Here is a 12,328-nt window from a genome sequence, read left to right on the forward strand (position 1 = left end):
AACCATTTTAAAATGTACCTGGGAAAGACATGGATTGCTCTCTGGGTCAACCTCCATACACCTCTCAATGACCTCCGGCAGTCTCTGGAGTGTTGTGCAGTGAAAGAGGAGCACCACATGGTCCTTTCTGCTGCCTTTGCATACAGTGTGTTTTAAAAGATCCCTCATTGAGTTCAGAGTGGTCTTCATCAGGTCACACTCCATGCTGACACTAGGCAAGACAGCTACTAGCCTTAGCATTGAGGTAACAGTTGGATGGCTCTTTGACTCGGGGTGGACCAACGTTTCCGCGATGGATGATGGAGGAGCAGCATCCTGGTATTTTTCACTCCAGACAGCGGCCCATGCGTTGATTTCCTGCTCGGCCGCTTCAGGCTCCAAAAGGTCTGCAAGGTAGAGGCTGAATGGCTTGTCTGTGGACTCCGGCAAAACGGGCTGTGGATTGCAGGAGGGCAGTAACGACAGGACCGACAGGGCCCTCAAGTGGCTGTCGGAGAAGCTGTACTTCATTTCATCAATGAGACTTCTGAGGAGAGGAACACTTAGATTTTCTTTGTAATATATCTCAGGAGACTCATAGCTGTTGGCTTCCTCTGAAAAGCACACTTGTTCAGGAGCCACCTTGGTTGCTAGCTGGAACGCCTGCTCAAACCAAGTGGAGTGCAGTGTGCTCACATTGTCTAACATTTTGCTAAGAGTCTCTATAATTGAGGGGATTTTTTCCACTTCACAGAGAATATCAGCAGGGTTTCCACAGCGGAAGACGGTGCTACAGTTGCGGAGAGGAGCGCAAGCATTCTTCAAAATCACAAGGGTGACAATGAAATCCAGATTTCTCAGAGCGGTGGAGAGAACTTGTGCATGCATCGACTTGGCACCTATGGCACTAGAGCTAATAGCATCTAGGCAGCTGAGGATGCCCTCTAGTGTGTCAGAGAGTATGTCAAAGAAGTCCTCTCTCTTTTTCCACCTCGAGCAACAGGTTTCTGGCATTTCATCCAGGGCCTCTCTCGGCATATTCAAAAGTCCATCAACAGCCTGTGCTAGCTGTCCCTCCAGACAAGGAGATTCATCAAAGAACAGCAGCAGGTCTTCTGTGATATCCAACATTTTTGCTACTGAAGGGCAAGGCACACTTCCTGTTAGCCAATGGGCAAGGCCACAAGACTCACTGGGTGTTACAACGGCGAGCGGATAGCTCCTGAGGAAATCCAAAGACATTTTCTTCAGGCTTTGATAACCTGAGCCCAAGTGCATGAATGCTTGCCCACGACACTGAGACATTGGTAAGCCCCAGTCTTCAGTGAGAATCTTCGCAAGGTTTTCTGCCTGTGTATCAACATGACAGTTTTCATCAAATGGCAAGAAACCCATTAGTTCTACTTTTGGAGCAGATTCTCCAACATACCTGACGAAAACAGGCAGGTGGGTCTTGTCAGCAATTTTAACAGGTTTGTCTGTGATAAGCGAGAAGAATGGCGATTCCTGTATTTCCTTCAGTATGACATCTCTGATTCCATTTATGAGGAGGTTCACCATTTCATCCTCACCTATTAAAGGTGTACCTTTGCTCTCATTTTTAGACCAGCGACACATGCTGAGCTCCTGCATGAAAAGCTCTCTGTCCTCTTCGGAAAGGTCTGAGAGACTGATATTCTTTTTCCCCAGTAATGTGGCAAGTTTGAATACCGTTGTCAAGCTCTGACGATTATCTCCAGAGTGCCCATTCTCTTCTGCGGGGTTCATGCTTTGGTCCTCCATCCTGTCAGGAGATTGCTGAATTCTAATTTCTTCACCTTCCTCCTGGACACAATCAACTAGATATATCAGCGGAGAAAACAGACAGACAACAGTGGTTACGGTCATGACAAAAAACACACTTAATATGGACATTAGTTAAATGATTTAATGTGCAAAAAACATTATTATTCTCATCTTGTCTGTCTGAATATACCTGTATTCACCTTCTGTCAGAAAACTTAAATTTTAGCACCCGTCTTCCCCCAAAAAAGCCCTGTCTGCTCTGATTGGTCAGTGTTTCCGGGTCTTCAACATCTGCGCTCTCGGATTCTCTGTCCCGTCATTGCAGTCAGACTATAGCTGCACAGTAGCTGCCCTTTCTACCTATATAAAGTACAGTTGTGACATCACAAATGTACAGAAGTTCTGGGCTGTTTGCATTTCTCTGTGGATTGAGCATTTTGATACTTTCACAGTATTTATACAGCACCTCAACCTGCTTTGTAGTCAAACGAGACATGGAAATCTCACTTTTTTGTAAATATGGGACTGTTGAGTAATGTAGTTTTACTACTTAGAAGTCATTAACAAATTTAATTAAATCAACCATACCTTCCATATTATTTTCACAGTCTCTGATGATACTTTTGGATTCCTTGTCCTGTGAATATACCAAGGTAAATAAAAATTAGTCTTTAATATAATCAATAAAATATAAGGAACAACATTAAAACAGAAATGTAATACACTGCCATTTTTAAGAAAACATACAAGCACGTACCAGACATATACCCTCTAAGGCCTGGGGTGTAACCTTCAAACACTGGGTCACCATGCGGTCCAGGTCTCTGCTGAAGTCTGTGCCCACCTGCAGCATTGCTAAGCCCGGGGACCTGTCTTTGGGATCTGTATTTCTCAGGTACTCTTGGAACCTCTTGTGGCGCATTATGACACCACAGTCCTCCAGTGCTGTGCTGGGTAACACTGACATAATCCTCAGCAGTGCATTGATGTTACCGAAGTACTGCATTAGTGGCAGGCGCAATGTGTGAAATATTGAGCCTGGGATGGTCACAGACGCAACTTTGGTCTTCCATGTGACTCTCCAACAGCACAGCTCTGTGAAGAAGTTGTCAGCATCAGGAAGATCACTGCTGTAGAGTGGAGGCTTTGACTTCAAGCTCTCAAACATGTAACTCACTGTTACTGAGCATGGAACTAGGGACAGGAAGTTCAGAGCTTCTTTGTGGTCCTCTGAGAAATGATCCTTCACGGCATTGATGAGGTTATCTACTAGGGGCACACTTAAGCCATCTTTGTAAAAACCGACTGGCTTTATCATGCCGTCTCTTTGCAAAGCATTTTCAGGCACTTCAATCTGCACTCTCAGACTCTGTGCCATTGCACAGGCCTCGTCAAACCAGTTCTGGTGAAACACCTTCATACTTGTTTTTACTCGGTTTAGAGTTGCCACAATACCACTGATTTGGCAAAGTTGGGACGCAGCACTGAAGTGGTCCTTTTGGAGACCCGCGCTCAGTTCTCTGGTGAAAGAGGATGCATTCTTCAAGACCACCATAGCAATGATGAAATCAAATTCCATCACATTGCTGAGGAGTGCCCCAGCTTGGTCAGACACAAAGGCCTTCCATCTCTGTGGGTTATTTTTGATTTTCTCCAGACATTCAACTAGGGGCTCCAGCATCTGCACAAACACCTCATAGGAATCATGCTTCTCCTGCCAAAGGGCACAGAACGTCCCCTGAAACTCTTGGACCTTTTCATAGCTCTCTCTAAGACCATAGGCTATCACATGGTCAAGCTGTTTTTGCAGAGTAGCACTGCTGCCAAAAAACATCAAAACCTCTTCAAATGTATCCAGGGCTCTCTTCACAGCAGGCACTGGGATGGATTTTGACCACCATGTGTTGAAAGAGTAGGAAGAGCAGTGGGTGCTGATAGCTAGAGGATGAGTCTCCTGGACTTTGCAGGCAAAGGCTTTCAGCTTGTAGGAAACATCACCAGAGCCTAGGTATGCTTGACCTCTGCAGTTGTTCAAATCAAGATTCCACTCAACTGTAACTATTTCTAGGAGACGCTGTACCATGGCATCACAATCCAGATCTGCCTCAAGAAATCCCATCAACTCCAATCGCATGACATCAAAACTGTCTACAAACCTCAGGAAAAGTGGGAGATAGTCTTTCTCCCCAAACTTCACAACACTGTCAATGAACAAGGAAAAGAATGAAGTCCCAACTTCTAAGAGGATTCCCTCCCTGACAGCATTTTCACACACAGTGAGAACTTCTTTCATTTCTGACTTGGTCACATACTCGACCTCTCCTTCCTGAGCAGGAGCATCGCTACGTTTCCTGCTATGAGTGCTGTAAGCAGCTGTCACTGCAGCCTGCAAAGCAGATTTAAGAGCTTCTCTATCAGTCTCTGCACACTTCAGCTCCACAAGCCTTTCAGCATCCATCTCTAGGTTTATAAACTGTAGTTCTTCTTCAGTGTCCTTTTCTGCATGGTTCTCATGCGATGCCACTGAAACGAGAGGTGGCAATGAGCTTGTAAACTGACAATACAGTTAAACACATTAGTGCATAAGCAAAGTTTAAAACAAAAATATTGTTCATCTTGCCCACGTTACTTTCACTCAAGCCTGTAGTCAGTAAATTCCCAAAAATCTTTTTAGATGTGGCCATCATTGTGTCTCCTGCACATCTTTTGGTCTGCAGCTCTATTTTGAGAACACCTTCCCTTAAATTGGTATATTATGTGATAGAATAGCCTATGACAAACCAAAATCCCTGCATGCTGTAATGGTAAATAATTTCAAAGCCATCTCACCTTGGGGAGGCTTCGCCTTGGTGTCATCATCCTGCAACAAACACACACAAAGCATGATGTAATATCAAGTAGAACAGTTGTTTCATCACCCAAGAAGGCGATGGAATTTCAAATGTATTCTGCTTGTGAAAATCTACTGACCGATTGCAGCAGTTGTAGGATGTCTGGATGCCTCTGGGCGTATGACTCCACCATTTGTTCAACATTGAAGTGCACATCCTGGTTCACATAGACATATGCCATGCTGCATTGTCTCTGGTCCTCTGGTGTTGCTTTCAGGTAGGAGTGGCACCGCTCCAGTACCATATGGTATTGACCGTACACATCTGCCTCTGCGTTTACACATGGAACAGTGCCCAACACCCGCAACAGGCTCTGCACATTCGGGTAAAACCCAATATCTGGAATCTTGAGTGTAGCAAACACAGTGGTTGGTAGGATCCGGCGCTTGCTCGCATGTCTCCACTTCACTTCCCAGCAGCCGAGCTCTTCGTAGAACGTGTCAGGTCTGGCAAGGTTGTTCAAGTTGGCATCTGCTACTTTATCCCTGCGGATGCTGAAATTGTGGTCAGCCATGTAAGATGGCACTAACGAAAGCCATCGGAGAATCCTCACCATCTCTGTGCTGAACACTCTCTTCACCTCTGCAACGAGATACAGCAAGACGGGCCGGCTTATGGTTTCCCTGTAAAAGTCCTCCAGTGGGGTTTCAGTTGTGTCTCCTTGATCGCCGTCTGGTTTAGTGACCTCCACTCCCAGCTTCTTTGCTCTGCCAGCTGCATCCGAAAACCACTTCCTGTGGAATATTGCTAGCTCCTGTTGGTATTTGCTTACCAGCTTTAAGGCATTGGAAATGGTGTACTGCAACGTACTGCTGATGCTAATTATCCCCCTGAGACTCGAGTTGAGTATACTAACACAACAGAGGGTGTTCTTCAGAATAACAAGTGTGATGATGAAGTTGAAATTTTTCAAAACTGGCTTGAGCTTGGCCATCTGTTCAGCAGTATTTTCATCTACCTTTGAAATCATCTCATTGATGCAGTTCAGGAATGGCTCCAGAATGTCTAACATGGTCTGAAAGGCGTCCGTGCCATACTCCCAATTCTCACTGATGGCTGCCTTGATTCTGCCCACCTCCCCTTTGATATGCCCATATGCCATCTGTATCTTTCCCTCCAATCTTGTGCACAGCTCTGGTGTTCTCTTGAGTAACAAGGCCACCTCCTCAACAGTGTTAGCCACATTTTGAATTGAGGGCACAGGCATGCAGCGAATAATCCATATGTTGAAGGCATATGGGTCACTTGGTGACAGAACTACTTGTGGGAACTCTTGCAGAATCCTGGAGGTAAGATCTCGCATTTTCTGACACATGCTGCCCGTTATCAGATAAGTCAGTCCTCTGCAGTGCTCCATCCTCAGCCCCCACTTGTTGCGCAACTCTGAGAGAAGCATGTAAAACAGATTCTCTACATCCATGTCACATGGTAAGAACCCAATGAGGTGCTTTTGTGGGAACCCATCTACTGTAACGGACCTGATGAAAACTGGGATCTGGTCCTTTCCCTCTATGCGTGTCACATCCTGAAGCAGAATGGAGAAGAAGCGTGCCTGTCTGAGGCTGTTTTGGATTTCTTCCCGCATGAGGTCTTCGCTGAACTGGAGGATTTCTTTCCTGTCAATTTTCTCCACGCAGATTCGATTGAGAGCCTGCTGTCCTCTCGCACCTCCGATTGGCTCGTCAGTGTCGATGTTTGCACCATTTATGCTGAATCCGGTCAATGCCAGGATTTCCTTGAAATAGACTTTCAGCGTCTCTTTTGCGTTGGAGCTGGCTCCATCCTCCTGGGTTTGGTTCTCTTTTTTCAGTTCAGGCACTGCACTGTTGTCTCCAGGTACTTCACTAATCTTCTCAGTCCCTTCTGTTGTTGCTGTGTTTTCTGATGGGAAAGAGAAACATGTTTTGAAATGCTGAGATGATTTTAAAAATGCTAATTCAATTAGTGAATAAATATTTACAAAAGGGGCGATGACATTCTAATATAGAATAAAACTCAAGAGGCCTTAAATAAGGGGACTTATTGAAGCTATAGTACTAGTAGCCAAGGGCTACACAGAGGATTAAAAAAAACATGATGGACTCTTCAGAAGAGGTCATTATCTTCACTTGAGTTTGTGTGTGTGAAAGTCACCGGACGCCACAATCTTCTGAACAAAGCCACATTGAGAAATACAGAGAGAGTTGTGTGGAGCTGATAATCTTAAACTAGCTTTGTAGCAACTCATCTGGCAATGGCTTGAATGTAACAGACATTCAATAATATCAAAATGTTACACACTAAAGCTTTAAAGAATGAAGTGAACCAGTTACTGTACCTTTTGTCTTCTTCACAGAGGTAGGTTCCTCTTCAGACTAGGTAGATGGAAAGGACAATTACAGGTTTACATTTTTAGTGTCTTAATGTCTGATGGAAAATGTTAAGAGACATTTTAAAGATTGAATAAAAGACTTACAGGATCTCTAGCTCTTTTTCTGTTGCAGGTTGATTGATTATCCACAGGCATTAAGTCAAATATTGTTGGAACAGCATCGTCCGTCAAGACAAAACTGGAGGCGCTCTAAAAACAAAAAGTAGGAGATCCTAAATCTATGCAAATCCTCAATATTCTATGCAAAACGGCAAATTTCCCATTGACAAGATCACACCATATAATATTGGTCTGAAGAAATATAACTATATACAGTAGCATTGGGCATCACTGGGTACACAAAGGTTGAATAACAAGACCATTATTGATTTTTAACATTACTATTTAATATTATAACTATTTTTAAAAAGTACTTTTACATTAACAAACTGTCTAAGAAACCAAAGTGTTTTAAAAGGTTATTTTAAAAACACATTTCACTCACTCACATACACACACAAACACAAACAAAACCCATCAACTTGTGTTAATCTACTGAGTTACATGTGATGTGTGTGCATTACATTACTGATTGCACAAATGTGTTTCTTGGATAAGGAACACCAAAAACACTCGTGTGTGTTTTGTATTAACGTTAGAGATGTTCCGATACCAGTATCAGTATCACCTCCGATACTGCCTAAAACGCTGGTATCGGGAAGTACTGGAGTTTATACACTGATACAATACCACGTAATAAAGCCCTAAAGAAAATCTAGGCTAAAATAGTTTATTTATGTTCTTTTTCCGTTATGACTGACTGTCAAAATGCATGAAATAGTTTAACCTGAGCCAGACCGACAACATATCACATCCATACAGGGATAGTAGTATACAGCTGTTAAAACATAATACAATATCATCATATAATTTTCATTGTCTATTTCTTGCCTTGTATTTCTTTCGTGCTTACTTGTTTGTGTGTTATTGTTTTTTTTTTGCTGTTGCTGCTATGCTGCTACTGTAATGACAGAATTTCCCCGTCGTGGGATGAATAAAGTATAATCTAATCTAATCTATATGACACACTGGTATTGGATCAGTACTCTGTATCGGCCGATATGCGAGTTCAAGTATCGGAATCGGGAAGGTATCGGACCATCTCTAATTAATGCGTATTAGATTGTGCCGGTGTTTGTAATAATGGTAATCCAGATTATCCTTGCAGTTGTGAAAACAGCACAACAGGTGTTATTAGCCTGCAGAATTTATATACGCTAGTGGTACTATAAGAACAACAAAACAGGGAGCAAAATGATCACATTTTTAGAATAACACACACAAAGGGTAGTGGACAATAGGTTAGCATAGCATCTTACCTGATGAGAGATCACAGCGGGCTCAAAGTGCTTTGCACAAAGTCTGTACAGCTTATGCAACTGCTCAGGAGGTTCTGATGCCAAATCTGGGCGTTGACAGTTGTTCAACCATTGTTTGCATCTGAAAAACACAGGGGAAGAATGACATAAATGGTTGCGGTCAAATCCATATACTTAGGAATTAAACTGAGCATAGTCAAAACGCTTGTGCATTAATATTCTGTACACTAAATATATTAAATAAAGACTTAACAGACAAACCTTTGAGGTTTGTTAAACAGTTTGCTTTGACACTATTTGTTGTGATGCACCCGTTTATGGGTGAGCACAGTGACTCTGCATTACTAAATGTCACCATAGTAGGAGGTCGTAATGGTACCCTACAGGACTGCGTGAGCTAGGCTACTTTCTTGATCTAATTTGTAAGATCAAGAAACAATAAAAGCACAAGAACTTAAAAAACAGCAACAATATTTATTCAATAATTATTACAAGGGAACAATTTTCTTATTTCAGCAAGTTCAATGTGTTTACTGAGGGAAGAAGTACAAAAATAGGGAAGTGGAATAATATATATGTAAATAAATAATGTTACATAAATATTACAAGTGTATACATTATGCAGAGTCAGACAAGGTATTATAATATTGGTCCAAACTACTGTATGTACGCTAGCTAAAACTAAAAAAAAACCTGCCAGTTGCTATGTTGAAAGGATTAATACCTTTGCAAATACATTTTTAGTCAAATATAACATCCATACACAACTCTGTTTGTTAGAGATGCTGTTGATGTTTATTGCACGTGCATGGTGCAGTTATGCTACAAGAGGTTATGACTGCAACACTAGCATGGATTTGGTACACCCACTGATACATCCAGCTCTGCCTCTATGTTGGTAATGATAAAAAAGAAAGAGCAAAGTTTTAAGTTTTTGCTGAAAAAACTAAAAATTGTACGTGAGCTCTTTGCTTTCATTCCATCTTTTATAATACAATTCCTTCTCTCTCTACGGATTGTACCGATGCATGCACAGAATAAGTGGGAATAAATTTGCCCACATGAAAATGAGATTTACTTCTCTCAATTTAACACAATATTAGACGAGTATCTGATTCAAAACGAGAACACAGAGCAAAGGGACAGACTACAAACTGCAGGGCTGGACGTGAAACATTTTCACCCCGCAATCTTTTCTTTCATTTGGCTTGGAGGTTACATTTCTTTTCCACAGACACAGTGCTGCGATACAGACAGCTGAACTGCAGCTGCAGTTCAATCACAGTCCTTAAATTTCTACCGAACAGATTTTTATGTAACATACACTCTTATAATTGCACAATACTCCATGAATCTCAAAACAAGCAAATAACAGCTCCTTTAGTGGTAACACCAGTATAAAAAGGGGGCGCTACACTGCAATTTATTCATAGGGACACAACCTGTTAAAACTACGTAAATATAAGGTTAAACAGAAAGTGTTCACAGTGAGCTGTACTGCACCATTTATGTGTCTTTTTAACGCAGTTTGGAAGAAAATAGCCACAGTTATGCCATCAATGAGGTATTTAATGTTGCTAAGCTAACGTCAGTTCTTCTAGTAATAAAACCACACTGTCGAGACGGTAGGTGTCGTGTACCGATAGCTATTTAAATTACAGCGCAAAAAGTTTGAAACTATGGCTTCTTTTGCTCTGTGGCTTAACTGAACACAAAAATGAAGTTATATAAGTCAATACCAAACGTTGGTGTCGGTCTCCGAGGCTGAATGAGTGAACGGAGCCTATTTCACATGGACTTTTCTTTCAAGAGTACGTTAACGTTAGTCTGCGCCATTTTCGACAGAGTTGTGTCACGGTTAGCCAACATGATGTTAAGCTAACACCAGTGCTAAAATTGGATAGCTAACACATTCATTTAGCATGCTCAGTGGCTATTTTTAACCCATATTTCAATGAAATAAGAGTAACTCTTACCTCTCCGGATCCAAAGGAAAGTTGAAGAGTGGAGGGGAGTTTTCGGATTCCCCTTGCTGGTAATTACAGTTCGCTGCGGCGCAGCAGTCAGTCATTTTGGACTGCAATGTTGCTAGCTAGCAAGTTAGCTAGCTTAGCTGGCGGTTGCAAGCTGGCAAGCCTACTGTGAGCAAACCTGCAAGAGTCTACAGAGCCATGCCTTGGGCAAAACCTCCAACCGAAACAGTTGAGTTTCAACGTTATTTTCGATTGTGTCTCTTTGGTAAACTAAGAACCTACTAATTCCATGCTTTCAAAAGTTGATGTTGCGTGATGAGCCAAGAGTCGCCGAAAGCGTGTTATCCCATCAACCAGGAACTAGACCCGTGCTGTGCAAAATGTTAACCAGCAGAGGGCAGAATGGCACTGTTAGGCCCGGCCAAAGAGTTTCCTTGTCAAGATAATTCACATCCTATTCTATTTCCCACCGAGCAAAGCATGAAAGTGCCGCAGAATCCCAGGGGCCCCGAAAGCCATGCAAGTTTTTCTTTTGAAAGCTTGGTGGTATGCACCACTTAACGCACACTATCAACTAAGGAACTTGCAGGTGTATCCATATATACGTTTATGTTTGCGTGGAACTATTATGGAATACATTTCAATTGAGTAATATATTATTAGAGTATAGTCATGCTCTTGTTTTGGCTGTTGAATAAATACTACATTCTTTATAAATTCAAAATAAATGTAGCACTCTAGCTGCTAAATGCTGCATTCTTAGTTGAGTGCTCTCAATAAATGTATTCTTTGTTTTTTAAGCAGCTTTATGTTGTTGGTCTTCAGCCTTGGCATCAACCAGCAGCAACATTAGGCTACTCGGTGCAGAGAATCTCACATTATTCTGAGCTATCTCATAATTCAGAAAAAAGGGGCACATTTTTTTCTCAAGAGAATGCATTACGTCTTTGTGATTTCTTCATAGGTATTTTAGGTTGTTTGTAAAAGACCTTAAAAAAATAGACAAAATATACTCACATATGAAGACCACAAAAGGTTATTAAACCCAAGAGACAACCTCTTTATTAACGTGTTTAGGGAGGGATTATTACCTGATCCATGTTATCCAACTTTTACACATCAGCAGATCACTGAGTGACATTGCAACAATTCTTTAATAAGGCTTACAGGAGTAAATAATACACTATTACACATGAACAATTTGCAATTTATTTCAACAACATAGTTGAGAAATAGACTTGAAAAGCTGGAATCAGGATTCCTATTCAGCCTGGGAAGTTTGCTGGGTGGTAGCAGAGAGACTAATACTGGCTGCCCAAAACATAACATGAAAACAGCATAAAGGACAAACATGACAAAAACATAAAGATGCTACTTCAGTATGCAGGCTCGATAGTAGGAAAACAAAAAACATAAAAAGGTGTCTGACTCATAAAAAAAGCGGTGGATAATCTGTCCAGAGGCTTAACTACTAGAATCACAACCCCTCCCTGTCAGGGTATGTCTTCATGTAGAACTCAACCATCGAATCCAGATCATACTCAATATCATTATTAATGTACAAAAGAGCGAGACTTTTTGATTTGAATTTTTCCGGTGTGTGCTCTATGTACACCTGGAAGCGCTTGTATGCTACATCACAGCTGCCCTCCAGCGCTAAGGTGGGCAGGATGCCGATCAGTCTCAGAACAGCAAGCATGTTTGGGAAGAACTTCACATCGGCCAGCTGCAGTGTGTCATGAAGAGTGGACGGCAACGTCTCACCTTTGCCCTTTTTGCTCCATTTAACCCACCAACAGTGCAGCTCAGCGGAGAGGGTTCCTGCGTTAGGGATGTCGTTTTTAAACACTTGCACATTCTCTTCGTCGGGCTCAGTGGACTTGTACTGCTCTATGACAGCAGGGACCAGTGACAGGCATCTCAGAGCCTTTATGTGGTCCTCACAGAACAGTTCATTCATTTCTCTGGTGA

General features: G+C 42.1%; 2 protein-coding genes across 3 annotated transcripts in view; both read right to left on the minus strand.

The window, feature by feature from the left end:
* The window catches only part of si:dkey-250d21.1 (uncharacterized), a 13,145-nt gene extending 2,376 nt beyond the window's left edge, over positions 1–10,769 (minus strand). The window contains exons 1-9 of one of the 2 annotated variants that reach the window (XM_032533445.1): positions 10,640–10,769; positions 8,385–8,505; positions 7,111–7,215; positions 6,973–7,009; positions 4,735–6,536; positions 4,594–4,624; positions 2,522–4,287; positions 2,353–2,401; positions 19–1,817 (exon numbers count right to left, since the gene is read on the minus strand). In XM_032533445.1, coding sequence (XP_032389336.1) covers positions 19–1,817; positions 2,353–2,401; positions 2,522–4,287; positions 4,594–4,624; positions 4,735–6,536; positions 6,973–7,009; positions 7,111–7,161 — 5,535 coding nt within the window. In that variant the 5' untranslated portion in view covers positions 7,162–7,215; positions 8,385–8,505; positions 10,640–10,769. Of the gene's footprint in view, positions 1–18; positions 1,818–2,352; positions 2,402–2,521; positions 4,288–4,593; positions 4,625–4,734; positions 6,537–6,972; positions 7,010–7,110; positions 7,216–8,384; positions 8,506–10,360 lie in introns of both variants that reach the window. The other variant, XM_032533444.1, reaches the window with a different exon arrangement.
* A 1,065-nt stretch (positions 10,770–11,834) lies between these two features.
* thap12a (THAP domain containing 12a) overlaps positions 11,835–12,328 on the minus strand; it is a 4,138-nt gene continuing 3,644 nt past the window's right edge. The window contains exon 6 of the mRNA XM_032534300.1: positions 11,835–12,284. Within this exon, the coding sequence (XP_032390191.1) occupies positions 11,835–12,284 (450 nt within the window). The remainder of the gene's footprint in view (positions 12,285–12,328) is intronic.

The sequence above is a fragment of the Etheostoma spectabile genome, chromosome 13 (genome assembly GCF_008692095.1).
Source record: "Etheostoma spectabile isolate EspeVRDwgs_2016 chromosome 13, UIUC_Espe_1.0, whole genome shotgun sequence".
In the NCBI taxonomy this organism is placed as follows: domain Eukaryota; kingdom Metazoa; phylum Chordata; class Actinopteri; order Perciformes; family Percidae; genus Etheostoma; species Etheostoma spectabile.